The sequence below is a fragment of the Mustela erminea genome, chromosome 9 (assembly GCF_009829155.1).
Source record: "Mustela erminea isolate mMusErm1 chromosome 9, mMusErm1.Pri, whole genome shotgun sequence".
NCBI lineage: Eukaryota > Metazoa > Chordata > Mammalia > Carnivora > Mustelidae > Mustela > Mustela erminea.
Genome location: NC_045622.1, coordinates 106,943,154 through 106,963,670, shown reverse-complemented (window position 1 = coordinate 106,963,670; position 20,517 = coordinate 106,943,154). Strand labels below are relative to the sequence as shown.

At 49.6% G+C, this 20,517-nt stretch overlaps 1 protein-coding gene and 1 pseudogene across 2 annotated transcripts; one reads left to right on the top strand and one right to left on the bottom strand.

Annotated features, from left to right (window-relative positions):
* The first annotated feature begins 2,176 nt into the window (after window positions 1-2,176).
* On the top strand, window positions 2,177-8,328 carry BATF2 (basic leucine zipper ATF-like transcription factor 2). 2 transcript variants are annotated; one of them, XM_032357245.1, is made up of 3 exons: window positions 2,177-2,335; window positions 3,632-3,733; window positions 6,676-8,328. In XM_032357245.1, the coding sequence occupies exons 1-3, from the start codon at window positions 2,297-2,299 to the stop codon at window positions 7,357-7,359; spliced, it is 825 nt and encodes a 274-aa protein (XP_032213136.1). In that variant the 5' UTR covers window positions 2,177-2,296; the 3' UTR covers window positions 7,360-8,328. The 2 variants fall into 2 exon arrangements, with proteins under 2 accessions (XP_032213136.1, XP_032213135.1); XM_032357244.1 differs by having other exon boundaries at window positions 2,178-2,335; window positions 6,673-8,328.
* A 7,756-nt stretch (window positions 8,329-16,084) lies between these two features.
* Window positions 16,085-17,111, bottom strand: LOC116599982 (annotated as a pseudogene).
* Between the last annotated feature and the right edge of the window lie 3,406 nt (window positions 17,112-20,517).

The window sequence follows — 20,517 nt, the reverse complement described above, 5'->3', positions numbered from 1 at the left end:
ATATTTTTTCTTGGTTACATTATGTGTGTGGCTTCCCCAGATCCTTCCCTTTGGAGCTCATGCACTGGCTTACTGAGCCCATAGGGGCCTGCCTTGGGCACGATGACCTGGCCCTCTTGGTTTCTGAGGAACAAAAATCATCCAGAGACATCAAGGCAGCCTCCCTGCAGGAGGTGCCCCACTTCAGCCTCTGCTCGAAGGCCCCTTTCAAGGACGGAGGCCCAGCAGTCATTGCCCATCCCACCCACCTGGGTGTTTAAAATGAGGAGGTTTCGTTAATCCTGCGTTCCCGCCAGTCTCGCCAGTGGGAATGGATTCTAGTGGGAGAGCACTTTGCAATATGCAAAGAGCTTTCTTCTCAGCTCATTCTTTTCCATCTTCAAAGCAACTTTGCAAACTAGGTATGATCTCATTGTCGTCTGCAGCGTGCAGATACAACACTGACGCTGCAGGTCATCGACCTTCGAGTTCCAAATATCAGAGCGGAGTCTGAATCTAAAGCCCAGGCTGGTTTGGTGCTGGATTCTAGGCAGAGCCTACTTGTGATCTCTGTCTGTCAAATAAATAAATAAAATCTTTAAAAAAAAGATTTTATTTATTTATTTGTCAGAAAGAGAGAGATCACAAGCAGGCAGAGTGGCAGGCAGAGGCAGAGAGAGAAGCAGGCTCCCCGCTGAGCAAGGAGCCGGATGCGGGGCACAATCCCAGGACCCCGGGATCATGACCTGAGCTGAAGGCAGAGGTCTGAGCCACCCAGGCTGAAACCACTGAGCCACCCAGGCATCCCTCACATGCACATTTTAATACTTTTTTTTTTTTTAAGATTTTATTTATTTATTTGACAGAGAGAGATCACAAGTAGGCAGAGAGGCAGGCGTGGCGGGGGGGCGGCGGGGACGCAGGCTCCCTGCTGAGCAGAGAGCCCGACGCGGAACTCGATCCCAGGACCCTGAGATCATGACCGGAGCTGAAGGCAGAGGCTTAACCCACTGAGCCATCCAGGCGCCCCACATTTTTATACTTTCATTATAAATTCGCGCACCCATATGATTACACCTTACAGAACTGGTGTTGTTCGGACCTTGCTGCAGCTTGTGATTTTCAACCAGCTGGACACGATGGACTCGCAGGCGCGCGATGCTCAGTGCAGCTCCGAACCGGCCACAGCTCGTGGCTGCAAATACTTGTTGAACTCTTCCTCTGTACCAAGCACAGTGACAGGTGCCTTGCCCGCTTCAACTCATGTCACGTTCCCAACAGAACTATTTTTATCCCCACTTTATAGATTTGAAAACAAAGGCGCAGAAAGGTGAAATTCTTATTTTTTAAAGATTGTGTTTATTTGTTTGAGAGAGCGCGAAGGAGCGAGAGAGCACAAGCAGGGGGAGCAGCAGACAGAGGGGGAAGGAGAAGCAGGCTCCATGTCGGGCAGGGAGCCTGATGCGGGGCTTGACCCAGGACCCCGAGATCATGACCTGAGCCAAAGGCAGACGCTTAAGACTGAGCCGCCCAGGCGCCCCAGAAAGGTGAAATTATGTCCCCAAGTCACATAGCTTGGAAGCTGTTCTCCTAACCGCTAGACACCACTCCCTCTCCTGCTGCGTGGTCTGTTGAATGAAAACACAGTAATTTATCCATCTGTTCTCCTACTTAAGGGCCATTGCTTATTTTTGCACACTTGCCTCAACATTGGTCTCAGAGGGTTTGGGGGTGGTTGTATTGTCTTGCTTGGTTCCTCTGTGAAGCTGTGAGTAGCTATTTGTACCATCCCCCTACACTGGTTAGAGATGAGGAAACTAAGACTCAGAGAGGGTGAATCACCTTCTCAAAGCCACACAGCTCCAACGGGCCAGAGCTGGGCTGCGAACATGGACGGTTGGCAATGCCAGAGCCCAGAGGCCCTCCCATGTCCCACATGAGCCCTTGGCTCCCCATTGGCTTCCCCTCTTGGCTCTGCGCCTGGCCGCCTGCTCTTCCTCCCCCAGAACACCCTCCCCCTAACAGGCTTTTAAAGGTCTCCCCTCCTCTGGCCGCCCTCCCTCGTTCTCCTTCCAGAAAAGGGACCCAACCGGAAGGCCAGTTCGTGTTAGGAAATTCCAGCCACGTGAGCCAACCCGAGCCAGGGATTCTGAGCAGCCGGTGGCTTTAGAAGAAACTGAAACTTGGTTTGCTGGGGGCGGAGTGGTCACCGGGGATTTAAAGAGCTGCCACTTCCTTGGGCCCCCAGAGGGCACTGGGAGGTCACAGTGGCAGAGGGACACCCGAACTGAGCCTCTGCCTACCCCCTGCCTAAGCCATGCACCTCTGTGGGGGCAATGGGCTACTGACCAGGACGGTGAGTACAGGGAACCAGGGACAGGGGATGAGAAGGGGAATAGGGCCAAGCGTCCCCAGTTTCTAGGCAGGGAGGAACGTGTTCAGAGCTTCTAGTCCCACCTCTGTACTTACGGGCGCTGTGACCGTGGGACCCACATAAACCCTCTCTGGGCTTCAGTTTCCCCAGGTGATTGAAATGCGGGCTTTCAGGCTCTCAGAGGACAGAGCCACGTTCCGTTTAGAATGTGGCTTCTGAATAGGGCTGTCCCCTCGCATACCCCTCCCCCCCACTGCCCTCCCCAAATTCCCTGGCTTGGCTTCCCTTGGAGGCCCTGTTCCTCTCCTAGGACCCAAGTACCAGAAGCCTACTTCCTTCTGTCAAGCACAGGTCTTTTTCCCCACCAGGCTCCAGTCTCTTGGGCCTCCCAGCACCTGCAGTGGTCTTCTAGTGACCTTGATCTGAGCAGCATGGAGTCCTCAGCCAGGGAGGGCAGGGTCTTATCTGAGCTCCCTACACTCAGAACACACCTGCAGAGTGACCTAGGGGAAGGGGGATTTGGGCTGTGGGGCTCCAACATTCTCTCTTGCCTGACCTTCCAAAACTTTGGGCATTGGGGTTAAATATCTTGTCTAAGTTTCATGGACCAGGACCCCCTAATGTGGGGCCCAGGGGAAGGGGAGGGGCACTGCTGGGGAGCTTCAGGTCCACTCATGCATTCCTTCCAGGTTGCAGCCACCCTAGAATGTCAGCAACTGGAGGGCAGGGATTTTTGCCTGCTTGATTTGCGGTTCTGTCTCCCTCGCTCAGTGCCCAGCATACAGTAGGTGCTCCATAAATGTCTGTTGAGTCCCTGAAATATGAGCTTTGGGCTTGGGCTGGGCACGGGCTCACGGAGCCGAATCGGACCCTGGTCCTGACCTTGCAGACGAGGCGCACGCCTGCTTTATGGCTCTTGCACAGATGAGGCGGCGGGGCTCAGAGAAGGGAGCGATTTGCCCAGAGCCAGATGGCTGCTAAGGAGAGCGTAGGCGTGAAGTCAGTTCTGTCTGCATTGGAACTGAGGCTTTGGGCTTCTCCATGTGTCCTCCCCCATCGGGAGCTGTAAGCAGGATGTGTGGGTGAGGCAGGTGTTGCAACAAGGTGTACCACGCGAGCGATGCCGTGTGTGGGTGCCCAGGAAGCCAGAGGGGGTCCTCTAGGAGATGGGAGACCCTTGGGGAATTGGATCGGGGAGGGTGTGGCTTTACAGATGGCCAGGTCAGAGGGTGCAGGCACCTGCCGGAACCCTTGAGCTCTCTGCCTCACACCCTGCAGGACCCCGAGGACCATCAGAGGCTGAAGAAGAAACAGAAGAACCGCGCAGCGGCCCAGCGCAGCCGGCAGAAGCACACGGACAAGGCGGACGCCCTGCACCAGGTCAGGGATGCCTTCCTCTCCAGACCCTGACTCCACTTACCTGGCCTGGCTGCCTCTTCTCCAACCCCATCTCCCTGCCTGTGAGCAGCTCCCCCTCCACGGTTGTGTGTTCCCAGGTCGCCTGAGCCGGAGAGAGGTGCTGGGTACAAACTGTGCCAGACTCGGGGTGGCCTCTGGGGACACAAAGGTGTGTTCGAGGCCCAGCCCTGCCCTTGAGGCACCCCGAATCTAGGGAGAAGAGACAAGCACTCACCCTAAGAGAAACTGGTTCAGGGTGAAGAGGGACTGGCTTTACAGCCCCAGCCCGTGGCACTCATACCTACAAGTTACCTCCTTTGCTGAGCTTCCCTGCCCTCATCCAAAAATGGGGACCACAACCCCTGCCCACAGTCAGGACCCTTGTGGAGACTAGAAGAGGCAAAGGACCCCAGTGGGCGGTGGGCGGGGTGGGAGGCTCCCCTTTCCTCGCCTCTTAACCTTGGATGGTAACTTGACCTTGGGTGGTAACCTGACCCTTGGAGCTTTTCTTCCTCTGTGCAGAGAGAAAGGACATCACCAGTTTCATCCCAGGGAAGGGGATTCAGAGCTGGGCTCGGGACCTGGCCCTTGGGAAAGCTGCTTACACCTTAGTCCTTAGAGCGCTGAGTGAAATTCACAACCCTCCCTGCCAAAGGTCCTATGCTGTCTCCTCCCCTTAACCCCACACCCTGTCCTCCCTGTTCCTTCACTGGCCACGCACACCCAGTCGTTCTGCAGAGGCCATTCCCTCTAGCCTCAGACCTCAGCCCGGCTAGATCCTCACTCTTTCCGGCTGTTTGGTTTAAATGTCAGCTCCTCAGAAGGCTTTTCCTAAAACACCCGATCTCCAGACCCAGCTGCTACCTGTTTTCTTCCTTAGATTTTTAGAGGTCTGTTGCTTGTCTCCCTCACCAGACTGGAAGCACCGTGAAGGGAGGGAATGATTTTGTCCCCTGCTCTTTCCCCATCCCTGGAACAGGGCCCGACAAATAGAAGAAACTCAGTTGTGCCCTGTGGAGCAGATGATAGAGTCAGAATAAAGCGCTCTAGGAGCACCTGGGTGGGGCAACACACAGGTCACGGTATTGGGGTGTCCATGGGGATGGAGTCTGAGCTGGTCTTAAAGGATGCATAGGAGTTTTCCAAACGGATGAGGGTAGGAAAAGGCATTGCAGGCAGATGAAATAGCGCTGGCATGAGCGTGTGTGAGTGAGAACCAGGGCACCGTCCTGACAGGGTAGAGACTTCATGCATTCACGTGTTCCTTCCTTCTAGAAAGTTCTATTGAGTGTCTCCCGTGTGGCAGATACAGTTCTCAGCATTGGCGGCGATGCAGCTGTGGACACAGCAGACAAAAGCCTACCCCACACTCTCCAGGGCTCATATTTTCATGGGGGAGCCAGACAGAAAATAAATGATCCATGAGGGATTTGGGGTGTCAGCTGGTGATGAGCACTGTGGGGTCAAGTACAGCAGGGAAGAGACAAGGGAGCAGGGAGGGCGAGGTGATGGAACTGGGGACTCCTTCCCTGAGGACGTAACACGTGAGCGGCCTGGAGGTGGCGAGTGAACGTAGGAGGGACCCAGCGAGTGACTCCGTTTCTGGAGGTGAATTGAAGCCTTTGGAGAATTTAGGTGAGAGGTGACCTAATGCCGGGTTTTAAAAATATCATCCCACATGCAGAGACCAGCCCAGGAGTAGGGCTGCTGGTGGTTTTGAGGCTTGTTTGCATTTTGAGCTCATGTCTGCAGCAACTTTTTTATGTAAAACACCCTCGTGGCTTCTCCTTTTAAAAACTGTCTGCAAAAAGGGTGCCTGTGTGGCTCCATGGGTTCCTGGTTTCGGCTCAGGTCATGAGGGTCATGAGATCGAGCCCCACATGGAGCCTGGCTGGGGCCTTGTGCTCCGCAAGGAGTCGGCTTGAGCTTCTGTCTCTCCCCCTCCCCCGCACACGCAGGCTCTCTCTCTTTCAAATAAATGAAAAAAGGAAAATAAATAAAAGATAAATAAAAAATTGTCCACAAAAGCAGTGATGTAGGGGAGGGAACCAGAGGAAGTCACTCACCCTTTGGAGCTGTGGAAAGAAAGTTCTTTCATTGCTGTCACTATAAATGGTCGTTTAGAAACTGCTTGCTCTCAGTGGGTAAGTAGAACGCAGAGTCCAGCAGAACAGAACCTACCAGATGCTGGTTCAGGAGTGCCGAGTAGAACGTTCTGGTGCAAACACCACCCAGGGTTCCTCTCACAGTGCCCCCGTGAGTCAGTTCTGGGTGCTAGGGAGGTCTGACAAGGGCATAAAGCCGCCTAGAGGTGTGCAAGACAGAATGACCTCCAAGCGGTCATGAGAAGGCCATGTCAGGGTTAGCCCAGGGGGGGAGGTGCTGGCAGAGTGTGCGGGCAGAGGAGACGGGAAATGTGAAGAAGCAGAGTCCACTGGAGGGACAGGAAGTTCAGGGGAGCAGGAGACGTCAGACAGATACAGCTGGAGGTGTGAGCTGGGGCCACGGTGCCCAAGGAGGCATGGGAGACTTTGAAGGTCTTGAACTTGGACGTACAGTTGATGTCATAATTACCAAATGGTTCCTCTGGGCCAAGAGGACAGGACGGTTTCAGGGATGCCCCAGTCAGGAGGCTGATGGAGTTCTCAGGCGGGTGGAGGTGGCCGGCTGGTGGAGACCAGCCGGCTCAGGGGACTGGAGGTAGAAATGGAGTGCAGGCCAGTCTGAGCCCCAGTAGGAGCAGAATGGGAGAGATGGGCTGGGTGGTTGTGGGAGAGCCGGCCAGAGAGGAGCCAAGTGGCCCCTGCTCAGGCATTTGGACAGCAGTATACCTTTCCCCCTAAGTTCAGGATGCTGGGGGCAGGGTAGAAGGCACGTACTGGCTGACATCCCCTCCCCCACCTATCTGCTTCTGCCCCCAGCAGCACGAGACCCTGGAGAAGCACAACCACGTGCTGCGGAAGGAGATCCAGGCCCTGCAGGCCGAGCTGGTGTGGTGGAGCCGGACCCTGCGCACACACGAGGACATGTGCCTCGTGGACTCTGCCACCTGCTTGGCTCCAGGGACCCCTGGCGGCTGGGGCCAGACGGAGCGGCCCCCGGACCCCATGTTCCATGGACAACATGGCTGCCAGGAGACTTTGGGCCTGTTTCAGACCCCAGTCTCCTCTCCCTCAGCTCACCGGCTCTCTCCAGATCTGCAGCCTCACAGTTCGCCTGGCCTCCCCGTGTCCCCTCTGCCCTCTCTGTCCCTTGGCTCTACCAAGGTCACCGTACCTTCTGCCCAGCCATCCCCCAGCCCTGTCCAGTCAGCCTCACCCCTTGGCTCCAGCCTTCCAAGGCCTTCCTCTGAGCTCGACACCCTACTGCCCAGCCCCCCAGCCCTATGCGGCCCTCTACAACCCCTTGTGATGGAGCACCCCACCAGCGGGAAGCTGGGGTCTTCTGCTGACGACCTCTCAGTGGCTCCGGGGGTGGCCTGCCTGCAGGGTAGCGAGCACAAGCCTGCGGTGCTCTCAGCTGCACATCAGCTCGGGCTGGGGGTGGATCCCAGCCCCCACCCCCTCTTGGCCTTCCCCCTGCTCTCCTCTGCTCAAGTCCACTTCTAACGCATCCCTGGGAGCTGAGCTAGCCCCTTCCTTGGGCTGAAGTAGCAGCCTTAGCACACAGGCATCTCCTCGTCTTCCACTGGAGGTTGCCTTTCTTGGTTGACCAGGTGGCCCACCATTTCACCAGGAAAAGAACGTCATTGCTGCTGCCCAGCACTCCGCCGGGCCCTGTGACTGCCATTATCTTATTTCAACTTCATGGTCATTCCACAAGAATCCAGATGGTCACTCCACCTTTTTAGATAAAGAGACAGAGGCCAGAGAAGCCGTGTGACATGCCCAAGGTCACAAAGTCTTTTTTGGGGACCTGAAACACCACCATCTGCTCTTCCTTCTCCTGGTGGGATCCTCACCCAGGCACCCTAGGACCTAAAGTCCTAGAAACTGGGGGCTGGTATGAGGAGGTTTACGTGCTGGGAGCAGGGAGGAGCTTTTTCTTCTGGTTTTCGATTCCCAGAGCCATGGACAGTTCCTGAAACCCCGCCCTAGCTGGGGCTAGTCCAGAGTCCAAGCCTGCATGGGGAGAGGCCAGGCAGGGGCCCAGAAGGCCCGGAAGTGGACTCTTTCTCCCCTAGCAGTGTTTTCAGTGCCAAGGAACTGAACCTGCAGTCTGGAGTTGGGGAGAAGCCTGGAACAGTCCCCCTCCAGGGATTTCTGCAGGAGGGGCACCCATAGCCATACCAAGACCTGTGGAAGATTCTCCGAGGTCAGCTCTCCAGGCTATTCCCCAATAGCTCCCTGCCTCTCCCAGGCAGGAGCTCAGCAGCAGTATCGCCGGGATGGGGTCATGGGAAGGGGTTCTCACTCAGACTCAGGACAAGCTCTGTAACGAGTCTGAGATGAGAAGCCCCAAATCTTCCCCCAGATTTTCACGCACAGACACTATGCTGGTATTTGACACACTCCGGGACACTGAGCACAAGTCTCGGCACACATGTTATGGTAAATAAATCAAAGTGTTTTCCAATTCTTTTTGCCTTTGCCCGTTCGTTAAATCTCTGGTCGTACTCGGCACGGTTGAAACTGAAGGGCCTTTGAAAGAAGAGGGGCTAATCCTCCTCTAAACTCTATTTAGAGGTGGGCAATCCCTCGTACACCTTCCCATTTAACCCCCTCTGAATATCGCAGAGGAGGAAGCTGAGACCCAGAGCCGGGCTGAACTTGCCCAGGACCACACCACTAGACCAAGTGTGATGGTTGCAGGATTGTGGATGGTGCCCCAGCCGGGGTCAGCACAGGTTCACGGAGAGCAGGCTGGTGGGAGGAAAGCCAAGGTGCTTTTGATTGGGGGTCAGCTGGAGTCTGGAATGAGAGTCCGTGTACCATGTTGAGTCCAGGACTCAACAAGGAGTAGGGGGTGTGTGTGTGCGAGGATACCGTGGTCTGGCTTGAGTCCATATACCCTAAAATTTGTCAGATACTGTGCTGGGTTAACTCCAGGTTATGCCTCTAATAACTCTGTGAGGTAGGTATGGGCATTACTCCCACTATTCAGAAGGGGAAACTGAGGCCTGGGAGTGTTAAGTACCAAGCCCAAGGACACATAGCCAGGAAGTGGCACAGAACTGATGGGACATCAGGAGCACTGTGTTCATCGAACACAGATGATCCTGCCTTCTACCTGCCCCATACTCCTCCCATGAGCCCAGCTTGAAGGGGCCGGCACGTACTCATCAATGTGACCCAAGGCATTAAAACCCCACCTTAAGCTCAAAACATAAAAGAGGGAGGGAAGTGACTAAATTAACTTTGATGCATTCCTATAATGGGCCGCTGAAGAGATGTGAGGGGAAAAGAATGCTTTGAAGAATAGTAAATGAGATGGGGAAATGCTCAACACATGAGGCAGAAAAAAATAGAATGTGTAACTGTCACTATAGTTTGATATTATGTTTATTTAAAAATAGAAAAAAGAAAAGGAGTGGGTGAAGATGTTGTAGGATTCTTGGGAAGGGATATGAGCTAATATCTGTGAATCCTCAAATTTGTAAACACAGTTACTGTTATAGCACAAGGCTTCAACATGGTTGAATATATCCTCGGAGTTTATTTCTGAATGTATCTATCACTGCTCTGCAAATTGCTCCAAAACGTCGTGGCTTAACTGACAAATGTCTTAGCATCTCGCAGTTTTTGTGGGGGCAAGAATCTGGGCATGGCTCAGGGTGGGTCATCTGGCTCACGGTCTTCCACGAACTCCAGTCAGAGTGTCGGCCAAGGCTGCATCACTGGGAAGGTCACCTGGGGCGGGGACATCAGCTTCCAAGCTCACTCACTGGCTGTCCGCGGGCCTCAGAGAGTCCACTTCCAAGCCTCCTCGCAAGGTTGTTGGCAGGTTTCAGTTCCTTGCGGGCTGCTGGACCAAGGACCTCAGGTTCTTGTAGGCTGTTGGCAGGAGCGATTAGTTTTTTGTTATGTGGGCCTTCCCACAGGGCAGCTCGACATGGGAGCTGGCTTCCCTCGGAGAAAGCAAGCTAGAGAGTGAGAAAAGGTGAGCAATACAGAAGCCACGGAAATTTTAGAAATGATCCTGACACTTTTACTGTATTGTAGCCTCAGCCTATGCTTGAGGGGAGGGGATTACACACGGGCATAAAAACCAGGAAGGGGGGAACCACTGGGGATGGTTACCTACCCCCTCTTTGGTCAAAACCAGCACTTTCTTGGATCCTGTCTTTTTCCTTTTGTTACCAGCATAGCCGGTAGCTAGCTCTCTTTGGGAAGATCGTTTTTCAGAAGGAAACTATTTTGGCCCTTAGTCACGGTGGCTATACCCCCAGCAATGATCTGGTGCGTTTGGGGTAGTGGCAAGGTCCCTGGCTAGACTCATGGCCCCAAGTTAGCCTTGCAGCAGACACTCCCTCCACAGAATGACCTTTGAAGGGGAGCATGGACAGTCAGTGCTGAGATAGCAAGTATGTGCAGGCGAAGAGTCTAACACGCTTTGAAAAGTAATCACTCACTGGAGAACTAAAGCTTAAACTCAATTTAAACTCTCTTAGCTTCTGAGATTCATCTCAGTCGAATGATGGATCCATAAAAGCTGTGTCCATCCATAACCTATGAATGTGACCTTATTTGGGAACAGGATCTTTGCAGATGTAATTAAGGACCTTAAGATGAGATCATTGTAGATTATCCAGGTGGACCCTAAATTTAATGACCAATAAAAGGAGGTCATCAATAATTGGAAGAGAAGGTGCAGAGGAGAAGCCCACATGGAGACAGAGGTAGAGACTGGAGTTAGGAAACTCAAAACCAAGGAACATTTGGAACCACCAGAACCTGTAAGAGGCAAAGAAGGCTTCTCTTTGTGGCCTTCCAGAGGAGCATGGATGCAGGGAAAGCAGGAAGGAGGCGGTTGCAGTCATCCAGATGAGTGGTGATGGTAATCATGACCAGGGTGGTAGTGGGGAGGTGGTAATGAGAGATCACATTCAGGGTATGCTTTGTAGATATCGCTGATGGGAGATGCTCATGGATTGGATGCAGGGAAACGGAGCAAGGAAGCATGATGATGCTGTTGGAGGCCTGAGTAGTTGGTGTCTGGTAGTTTCAAAGAACAAGAAAGATGGGAAGAGGAGCAGTGTAGAGTGCGTGGGGACAAAATCAGGAGCCCTGTCTTGGCAATCTTAATTTGAGATGCCTGTTTGTCATCCAACTAAATAGAAAAGAGTTTAGAGAGCAGGGTGATGGTCAAGACTGAGTATATCAATTTGGAAGTCAGCAATGTAAAAATGGATGCATGGACAATAGGGACTGGGAAAGGTGACCCCTGAGGGCCTTTGCAGCTGTGACTCTATGAGGACTTCCTCCTCTTCTGTCCCCAGACTCTCTCAGCCTGGCACTCTTTCCCTCATCATCCTGGCATGCCCATAATCTGACCCCTGCATTTTCTATTTAGGCGCTTTCTCCTCTAGGAAGCTTCCTGTGATCTTCCAAGATAAAATTAACCCCCTTTCCCTCAGACTCCTATCACACCCATCTATCATTTTCTTTCTTGCGTGACTGTGCCTTCCTATCTTTTTTTTTTTTTTAAAGATTTTATTTATTTATTTGACAGACAGAGATCACAAGTAGACAGAGGCAGGCAGAGAGAGAGGGAGAAGCAGGCTCCCTGCCAAGCAGAGAGCCCTATGCGGGGCTCGATCCCAGAACCCCGAGACCATGGCCTGAGCCGAAGGCAGAGGCTTTAACCCACTGAGCCACCCAGGTGCCCCGCCTTCCTATCTTTTTATCTCCCTCAATAGCAGCAACCAGTCTGGCACATCATGAGTACTTTTTTTCTTTTTTAAAGATTTTATTTTGGGGCACCTGGGTGGCTCAGTGGATTAAGCCTCTGCCTTCAGCTCAGGTCATGATCTCAGGGTCCTGGGATCCAGCTCCACATGGGTCTCTCTGCTCGGCTGGGAGACTGCTTCCTCTCACTCTCTGTCTGCCCCCCTGCCTACTTGTGATCTCTGCCTTTCTCTTTCTCTCTGTGTGTCAAATAAATAAAATATTTAAAAAAATATTTTGTTTTTACATAGTTTCTGCACCTCACATGGGGCTTGAACCCACATCCCCAAGATCAAGAGTCACATGCTCTACAGCCAGGCGCCCCAGCATCATGAATACTTTTAAATGGCCCATGCATTGGAAGGCAGTAAAGCAGGATGGTTAGAGAACTTGAGCTCCAGTGCCAGACAGGATAGGATTTATATCTCAGCTCATGTCCTACTACTTCCTAGGTCAACTTCTTCAAGCCTCTGTTTCTCATCTGAAGGATGGGAATTGAAAAATGTACCACATTCCACCCAATGTATATGTATGTATGTGTATACATATCCATATATCCATGTATATGAAATATCTTATATATTATGGAAAGACATCTGTTCATCTGAAGATATGAGCAAGAATGTTTCTATCAGCAATATTCATAGTGGTAGAAAACTTGAAACAACTCAAATGCCCCATCAGCAGTAGAATGAATAAATTGCAGAATTTTATTTTTAAGATTTTATTTATTTATTTGACAGAGAGAGACACAGCGAGAGAGGGAACACAAGCAGGGGAAGTGGCAGGCAGAGGAAGAAGGAGGAAGAAGCAGGCTTCGTGCTGAGCAGGGAGCATGATTTGGGGCTCAATCCCAGGACTCTGGGATCATGACCTGAGCTGAAGGCAGCCGCTTAATGGCTGAGCCACTCAGGCAACCCTAAATTGTGGAATGTTTTACACAAGGTAATGCTACATGGCAACAAGGGTAAATAAACCACAACTATCTAGAACAATATGAATAAACTTCACAAACATAATGTTGGGCTATAGAAGCCAGACACAAAAGAGAAGACAGTTTGTATGATCCATTTATATAAATAAAGTATAGAAGTAGGAACAAAGTAATCTATGCTGTCAAAAGTCAAGGCAGTGGTTACAATTGGAGGGTAGCACCTGGAAGGGGAGATGAAAGGCCTTCTTGGGTGATGATAATGTTCTATTTCTTGATCTTTGTTTTGGTTCGATGTATGAAATGGATTCACTGTATGAAACTTCATTAAGCTGTACATTTATGATCTGTGCTCTTCATTACATCTGATAGACTTCAGTAAAAAGAGGCTAAATGTAAGGAGGATATCACAGTCTCTGACACATAGTAAGTGCTCAATAAATGTTAGTGATCGTGAAGAAATGAGTGAAAGGACCCACATGGCTGTCCAGTGAAATGCATTAACAATCAGAACCATGGACAGATCAGAATCTGCTCTCAAGGAAAGCTAAAGGGGAAGAAACTGATCTTGGGTCAGCTATAAAGGACTGCAAGCAGGAGAGAACCTGAGACCTTTCCTCTTGGATTAGTGGTTCAGTGCCTTTTGGAGGGCATCCTACAATGCAGAAAGAAGACTATTGCTAGGGGACTGTGGGTATCTCTGTGTGCGCTCATGCAGAATTTCATTCCATTTTGAAAGGTCTGCAGTCTATTGTTTTTCTACACCAGTGAATACTGAAATCTCCCTGGAGAGGTCATTCCTAGATCTAGCATATTCAATGGCTTGCTCAGGCTCTGCAGGCTTTGTTCACTGTCTTGGGCTTGTGTCTACCTGGTTAGGGGAGATAGGGAAGAGACCCTAGGCAGGGCAAAGATAACCAACGACAGAGATCTTCTCTCAGTCAAGCCCAGGTTCTATGAAGAAAGGTATATTTTGGAGCGCCTGGGTGGCTCAGTCATTAAGCGTCTGCCTTCGGCTCAGGTCGTGATCCCAGGGTCCTGGGATGGAGACCCACACTGGGCTCTCTGCTTGGCAGGAAGCCTGCTTTGCCCCTCTCCCACGCCCCCTGCTTGTGTTCCCTCTCTCACTGTGTCTCTCCCTGTCAAATAAATAAAATTAAAAAAAAAATAAGAAAGGCATATTTTGTTATCAATCTAATGCTTTATTTGATAGTGAGTTCCCGTTACTAGGAATATCCACACAGAGGCTGCACAACTGCTTGTCAGGATATTGCAAGGAGAACCCCTGCAAAATGAAAAACTTAACCTAGGTGACTGCCAAGGGCATCCCAAAGCTAAAATTCTCTTATTTAATTCAACACAACATTTCCTTAAAGGCATGAACTTCTTCTCTATCCATTACCCACCCTCCATCAGAACTTTTCTTTTTTCCTAAGGATTAAAATATTTCATGTTCAGTAGGAACTTTGAAAAGTGTGTATGTGTGTGTTTGGGGGGGTATCCATACCATTGAATATTACTCAGCAATAAAAAGGAATGAACTACAGATACACTTAACAACTTTGATGGATCTCAAGGCATTATGCTGAATGAAAAAGGCCAAATCTCAAAAGACCACACACTGCATGATCTCACTTATGGAACACTTGCAAAATGAGGAAATTATAGAGATGGAACACAGATTAGTGGTTGCAAAGGGTTAGGGATGGTTGGGGAGGAGATGGGTGTGGGGGTGTGGCTATAAAGGGTTGCATCTTTGAGGTGATGGAACAATTCTGTACCTTGCATGTGGTCATTACATGAATTCACACACCTGATAAAATGATTCTGAACTATACATGTGCTTTATAGCAATGACACTTCTCTGGTTTTAATATTGTACAAGGTCAGGTAAGATGACATTGAGGACAACGGATGAAACGTGTAAGACCTCTTTGGGTTGCCTTTGCAATTTCTTGTGAATCTATAATTATTTATAAAAATACTCAAAATAAAGGGCACCTGGGTGGCTCAGTGGGTTAAAAACTCTGCCTTCGGCTCAGGTCACGATCCCAGCATTCTGGGATCGAGCCCCATATCGGGCTCTCTTCTCAGCAGGGAGCCTGCTACCCCTCTCTCTCTGCCTGCCTCTCTGCTTTCTTGTGATCTCTGTCAAATAAACAAATAAAATCTTTAAAAAAATAAATAAACAAAATAAAATTTATTAATATAAAAAGCTTTTAGAGCAGAGCAAAGCCCACTGTTGACATTTTAGCCTATTTCCTATGAATTATTTTCTTTACACAGTTAGGATCCTATTGTATATAAATTTTGCATCCTGAAATTGTTTTCTTTTTTTTTTTAAGATTTTATTTATTTATTTATTTGACAGACGTCACAAGTAGGCAGAGAGGCAGGCAGAGAGAGAGGAAGGGAAGCAGGCTCCCTACTGAGCAGAGAGCCCAGTGCAGGCCTTGATCTCAGGACCCTGGGATTATGACCTGAGCTGAAGGCAGAGGCTTTAACCCACTGGGCCAACCAGGCGCCCCTGAAATTTTTTTCTTAATAGAATAGCAAAGGCATTAAAAAAAAAAAAAAAAGAGAATAGCATAGGCATTTCCTATATCATTAACTACTCTACTAATACAATCACTGTAATAGTTATGCTCATCACTTGGAAAAATGGATAAATAAACTGTAATACATTTATACAATAAAATATTACCCAGTGATCAAAAGGAACAAAATGCACCAATATGGATAAATTTCACAAACATTATGCTGAGTGGAAGAAGCTTTACACAAATAGTATACACTCTATGCTTTCATTTATATAAAGTTCTAAAACAAGCAAACAATCCATAATGGGTAAAAATCAGGATAGTAGTAATCTCTGGAGGTGGTAGCGGTGGTAGAAATGAGGGCAGAGATTGCCTGGGCAGGGGCATGAGGGAACTTTCTGGTAATGGTCCATATCTTGATAGGGATTTGGGTTACACAGGTGTATGCATTTGTTAAGATGAAGCAAATGCTTACGATGTAGGCATTTCATTCGTGTAAATTTTTTTTTTTAGATTTTATTTATTTATTTGACAGAGAGAGATCACAAGTAGATGGAGAGGCAGGTAGAGAGAGAGAGAGAGAAGCAGGCTCCCCACTGAGCAGAGAGCCCGATGTGGGACTCGATCCCAGGACCCCCAGATCATGACCTGAGCCAAAGGCAGTGGCTTAACCCACTGAACCACCCAGGCGCCCCTCATTCATGTAAATTTTATCTCAGAAGAAAAAACTCATAAGTCAGTATGATTTCTATTTAATGAGGTGCATGCGGCAGGATCCATGGGAAGTATACCGATATCTGCAACTTCTTTGAAATTCTCAAAATTAAATTAAATTAGAATGATTAAATTAATGATTAGATTAATGATAGTCTGGGGAGATAGGTGTACGAATTTTCTATATGTTTGAAGATTTTCATTATATATAAAAAAATATATATATATTTTTAAATTTAGACAAAAGTCACTGGAATCCTTGGTACAAATGCAGAGTGCTCCCCAGCAATGTGATTCCCTGGGCTAGGCCTGGGACCAGTGTCTAGATCATGTTCTTTGGAGGATTCTTGGCACACTTGAACTTCTAAAGGCGCAGCTAGGTCCAAACACAAAGCCTCTCCAAGGATCAGCCTTCTAAAGGGGTCTTTCTAGAGTCTCTCTCACCTCCTTGCTGGGGTTCTCTGCTTCTGTCCTATGGCTAACACCACCAGCAAAAACCAACTCTCCCCACTAAATTCACAAAGGCCTCCAAGGTCTAAGCTGAGCCCCGAACGATTCTCTTTTTGGGGTGGTGGTGGGAGGAATAAAACATTTTAATCTGATGGTAGCACATAATACTGAACAGGGAGCACTCCCTGTTCCCCTCCAGATTAAACTAACTGGGTCTTCTAAAGCCTGGCCCCCTGCCCATGAGAGGGAAAGGAAACAGAGTGGGCAAAGCGCTGAGGTCTGCTCTCTCCTCACTCGTGGATCCGGTTCTGAGCACAGCTCTTCTAATCTACCAGCTCTTCAGGCCAAAATCACAAGCCAGTCTCCTTCTCTGCACTCTATGCAGAATCGCTGTCATGGGTAATGTTCCTGACAACCTGGAGGCAAAAATCCCCATGGATGGTCCCAGGCTTGGAGTAAGAAGGGTTGGTTTCCCAGAGCATCACTTGGTCTGTCTTCACATTCAGCCCCTTGCGGGCCATGGCAACCACAGGCCCTGATCTCAAGTACTTCACCAGGCCGGCACAAAGAAAGGACAGTCTTCAGGTCAATGTCGTGTTCCTTGAGAAAGTCTTCTGAAGCCTGGATTCTTTTCATAGCAATGGGGAGGAATCCCTTTTGTTCAAAACATTCATAATCTCTCCCAAGAGGCTGCACTGGACTCCATCAGGCTTGATGGCAGTGAAGGCGTGTTCACTGTTGGCCTTGGACCTGGGGATAGACAGCCCACCGGTTGCAACTCCATCTGGGGCAGCCGGCACTGGAGGAGCCCGGAAGGATTCTGAGGCCTCTTTGAGCATACCTAGCCCAATCCGTTGCATCCCTGAGCACTACAAGTCTCCCACTTGGGTATTTCACAGCCTTGCAGAGAACCCAGATACCCAACAACACAAAGAAGGAGAAAAAAATTGGCCAATCAAATGATAGTTTCCCTTAGGAAACCTCCTTGGTCCTACCCACAGGGCTGCCTGTCTGTGCCAGTTTTCCCTGTGGCCCCACCAGGCCAGTCTCTGGCCTCCAGCCTCCCCCAGCTGAGGGCTGAGGACTATCACCTGGCTCTGGTAATTGACCTGGGAAGCCCAAAGGGAGGTGGCAGGGACTCTGGGGAGGGGGAGCCCCAGGTGCTGCAGGAAGTGGAGTTGTTAATGAACGGGCTCCTTCCCACCCTGGGAGAGGTAGATGGGGAGCTGCAGAGGCCCAGAAAGCAGCAGCTCTTAAAGGAGACAAGACCCCTTTCTGACCCTATTAGAAAGAGCCGTGCTATATCCCAGGCTTCCTCACAGGTGACACCCAGGATTTGTTCTGTCCTCTGGGGCTCGCTGGTTGGAACTACTCAGCGGGAGAGAAGCCTGTTAAGAAACCCATGTGACCAGGGTTCCTCTGAGAAGCCTTAGGGAGTCCCTGGAAGCAACGGACCAGGAGAGGGCACTCTAATGCCCAGCTCCAGCTCCAAAGGCTGGAACAGGGGCAAGACTAAGGAAATTCCAGGAAGGGATCCTCTGAAGGGTTAGGTGGTCAGATGGCTGTGATAAGAAGCAGCAATGAGGGCCTCTTGATAATGCCTGGCCCACGGCTTGGCTATGAGAGGCACGTGAATTGTAATCACAGCCACATCGAAGGTTCCCCGAGTGTGGTCTTCCCCAGCAGCATCGTGATTGCCTGGGAACTTTGCATGTTCAATATGCACGTTTTCAGGCCCCCCACCCCCGCCTTCCAGACCTATAAATCAGAAACTGGGGGGGCTAATTGCAGCAATCCACAAGCCCTCTAGGTGATTCTGATGCGTGCTCAAATTTGAGAACTACTATGATCAGATTCTGGAGCTGGGCTGCCCCCAAAACTTCCTCCATTCACATTTGTCAAACATTTATTAGCACCTTCTATGAGTTGACGCAGCGTCGAGTATCATGAGGCGCCCAAAGTGGGACAAATTATATCTGCCACCCTCCAGGCAGACTGACTAGAAAGTGCAAAGCAGGGCAAAGAGCCGCAGGAAGGAGTCGATCTCTCTGGCTAGAGCGATCCGAGAGGACTTCCCAGAAGAGGAGGACTTTGAGATGGGCCTTGAAGGATGAGTTAGAATCAACAAAGTAGAAAAGGAAGGCACTTCTAAAACCAACATCTAACTTTTATTTTTTTTAATTAATTTATTTATTTATGAGGGGGAGCGAGCGCACATAAGCAGGTGGGATGGGGCAGAGGCAGAGAGAGAATCTTAAACAGACTCTACACATAGAGTGCCATACGGGGCTTCATCTCAAGGTCGAGATCCTGACCTGAATGGAAATCCAGAGTTGGATGCGTAGCCCACTGAGCCCCACCAAAACCCTAGCTTTTATTTATTGATTGATTTTAAAGATTTTTATTTATTCACTTGAAAGAGAGAGAGCATGCACAGAAGGGACTGGAAGGGAGGCGAGGGGCAGAGGGAGAGGGGGAAGCAGGCTCCCCAAAGAGCAGGACCTGAGATCTGAGACCTCAGAGGCCTGAGATCATGGCCTAAGCCGAAGGCAAATGTTTAACCATCTGAGCCACCCAGGTGCCCCCCAAAACCTAGCTTTTAGAAACACCTTATAGATTTGGGGATACATTCACGTGCCTCAGCACAAGCTTCTCCATGATCGAGCCCCATCTCCTTCATTCACTCCATCTCCTGCCATTCCACACCTCTATCCTTAGATCCAAGTAAAACTGAGCTTCTCACCGAAGTGCACACACAACATGCTATTTATCTCTGGGTCTTTTGTCCCTCTGCCTGGAATGCCCTCTTTGTGTCTCTTAGCCCAACAGCCACACATCCTTCAGGACCCCTTTTTGGTCTTTCCTCTTCCAGGAAGCCCTCTCGACTCCTAGCTGGTTAAGAATCATCCTCCCCCGGGGGAGGCAGGGGGTGCCTTGGTGGGTCAGCTGCCTTTGGCTCAGGTCATGATCTCAGGGTCCTGGGATTGAGTCCCATGTTGGGCCCCTGGCTCAGCAGGGAGTCTGCTTCTCCTTCTGCCTGCTGCTCCCCCCTGCTTGTGAGCTCACTTTCTCTCACAAATAAGTAAATAAAAAATATATTTTTAAAAAGTAAAAAGCTGCTTTTTGTTAATCCCCCTGTTAGAATGAGAACCTACTGGGAGTAGGAATCTTCTTCAACTTTGTGACCCTAGAGCCTAGCACAGTGCCTGGCATGCAGAGTGCATTGCAATAAACAGTCATTTAGCAAAGAAAAGAAGATGTTAAATAGGAGATCCAGGGGAAAAACTGTGGCAGGAACGATATAGAGTCTGACAAGGGGCACGTCCTGAAGGCAAAGGCACAAAATATTTTCCTCTCTCTAAAGCATGGAACAGACAAGACCGTGCTCAGCCACCAGGAGCCTCTAGCCACCTGCTTGCTGGCTGGACAGATCTAGCCTATGTGCTCTGACTCCTATTATCATGTGCCGAGCACTGCTGCTAAAATGTTCCAGTCTGCCAGGCCATGTGTGAATCCATAGAAGTCTCTCTAGCACTGTGGATCGATTTATGAGTTGCAGTACAAGTTTATTAATTCTCAAGAATCCCAAGAATATATCAAAAGACGCTCAACATCATTAGTCATGAGGGAAATGCAAATTAGATCTACAACTAGATACCACAAACATCTATAAGAATGCCCCCCCCCAATTAAAACAGAAAATGGACAGCGATTCACAGACCTGTACCCCGGGGATAAAAATATATGTTTATAAAAAATTTAAAAATTAAAAAAAAAACAGAAAATGGACAAGGACACATGGCAGCCCAAACTCTCATACTCTGCAGATGAGAATGCAAACCAGTACAGCCACTCTGGAAAACAGTTTAGTAGTTTCTTACAAAGTCAAACATACACTTGCCGTGCAACCCAGCAACCTCCATTCTCAGTATCTGTTGAGAAATATGAAGCCTTTTAAGTTCATACAACAACTGGGATGTCGATCCTTATAGAAGCTCTATTTGAAATTCCCCAAAATGGAAAACAACCCAAAGGTCCAACAATAGGCAAATAATTAAAAAGTGGTGAAATATCCACACAATTGGATATATCTTGGCAATAAAAAGGAATGAGCTACCGAGATATACAACATTCAAAAATCTGAATGTATCACTCAGAGAAAGAGTGAGAAAGAGCCCAATACCTATTGGAGAATCCATGTACATGACACACTGGAAGAGGCAAAACCAGGAGTGGAGAACAGCT

What these genes read in the sequence shown, in the direction of transcription:
- BATF2 (XM_032357244.1), top strand. Translation starts at nt 2,297, where the DNA reads ATGCACCTCTGTGGGGGCAATGGGCTACTGACCAGGACG. An exon ending in ATGGGCTACTGACCAGGACG is followed by an intron (nt 2,336 to 3,631) that starts GTGAGTACAGGG and finishes CACACCCTGCAG; the next exon opens with GACCCCGAGGACCATCAGAG. An exon ending in AGGCGGACGCCCTGCACCAG is followed by an intron (nt 3,734 to 6,672) that starts GTCAGGGATGCC and finishes TTCTGCCCCCAG; the next exon opens with CAGCACGAGACCCTGGAGAA.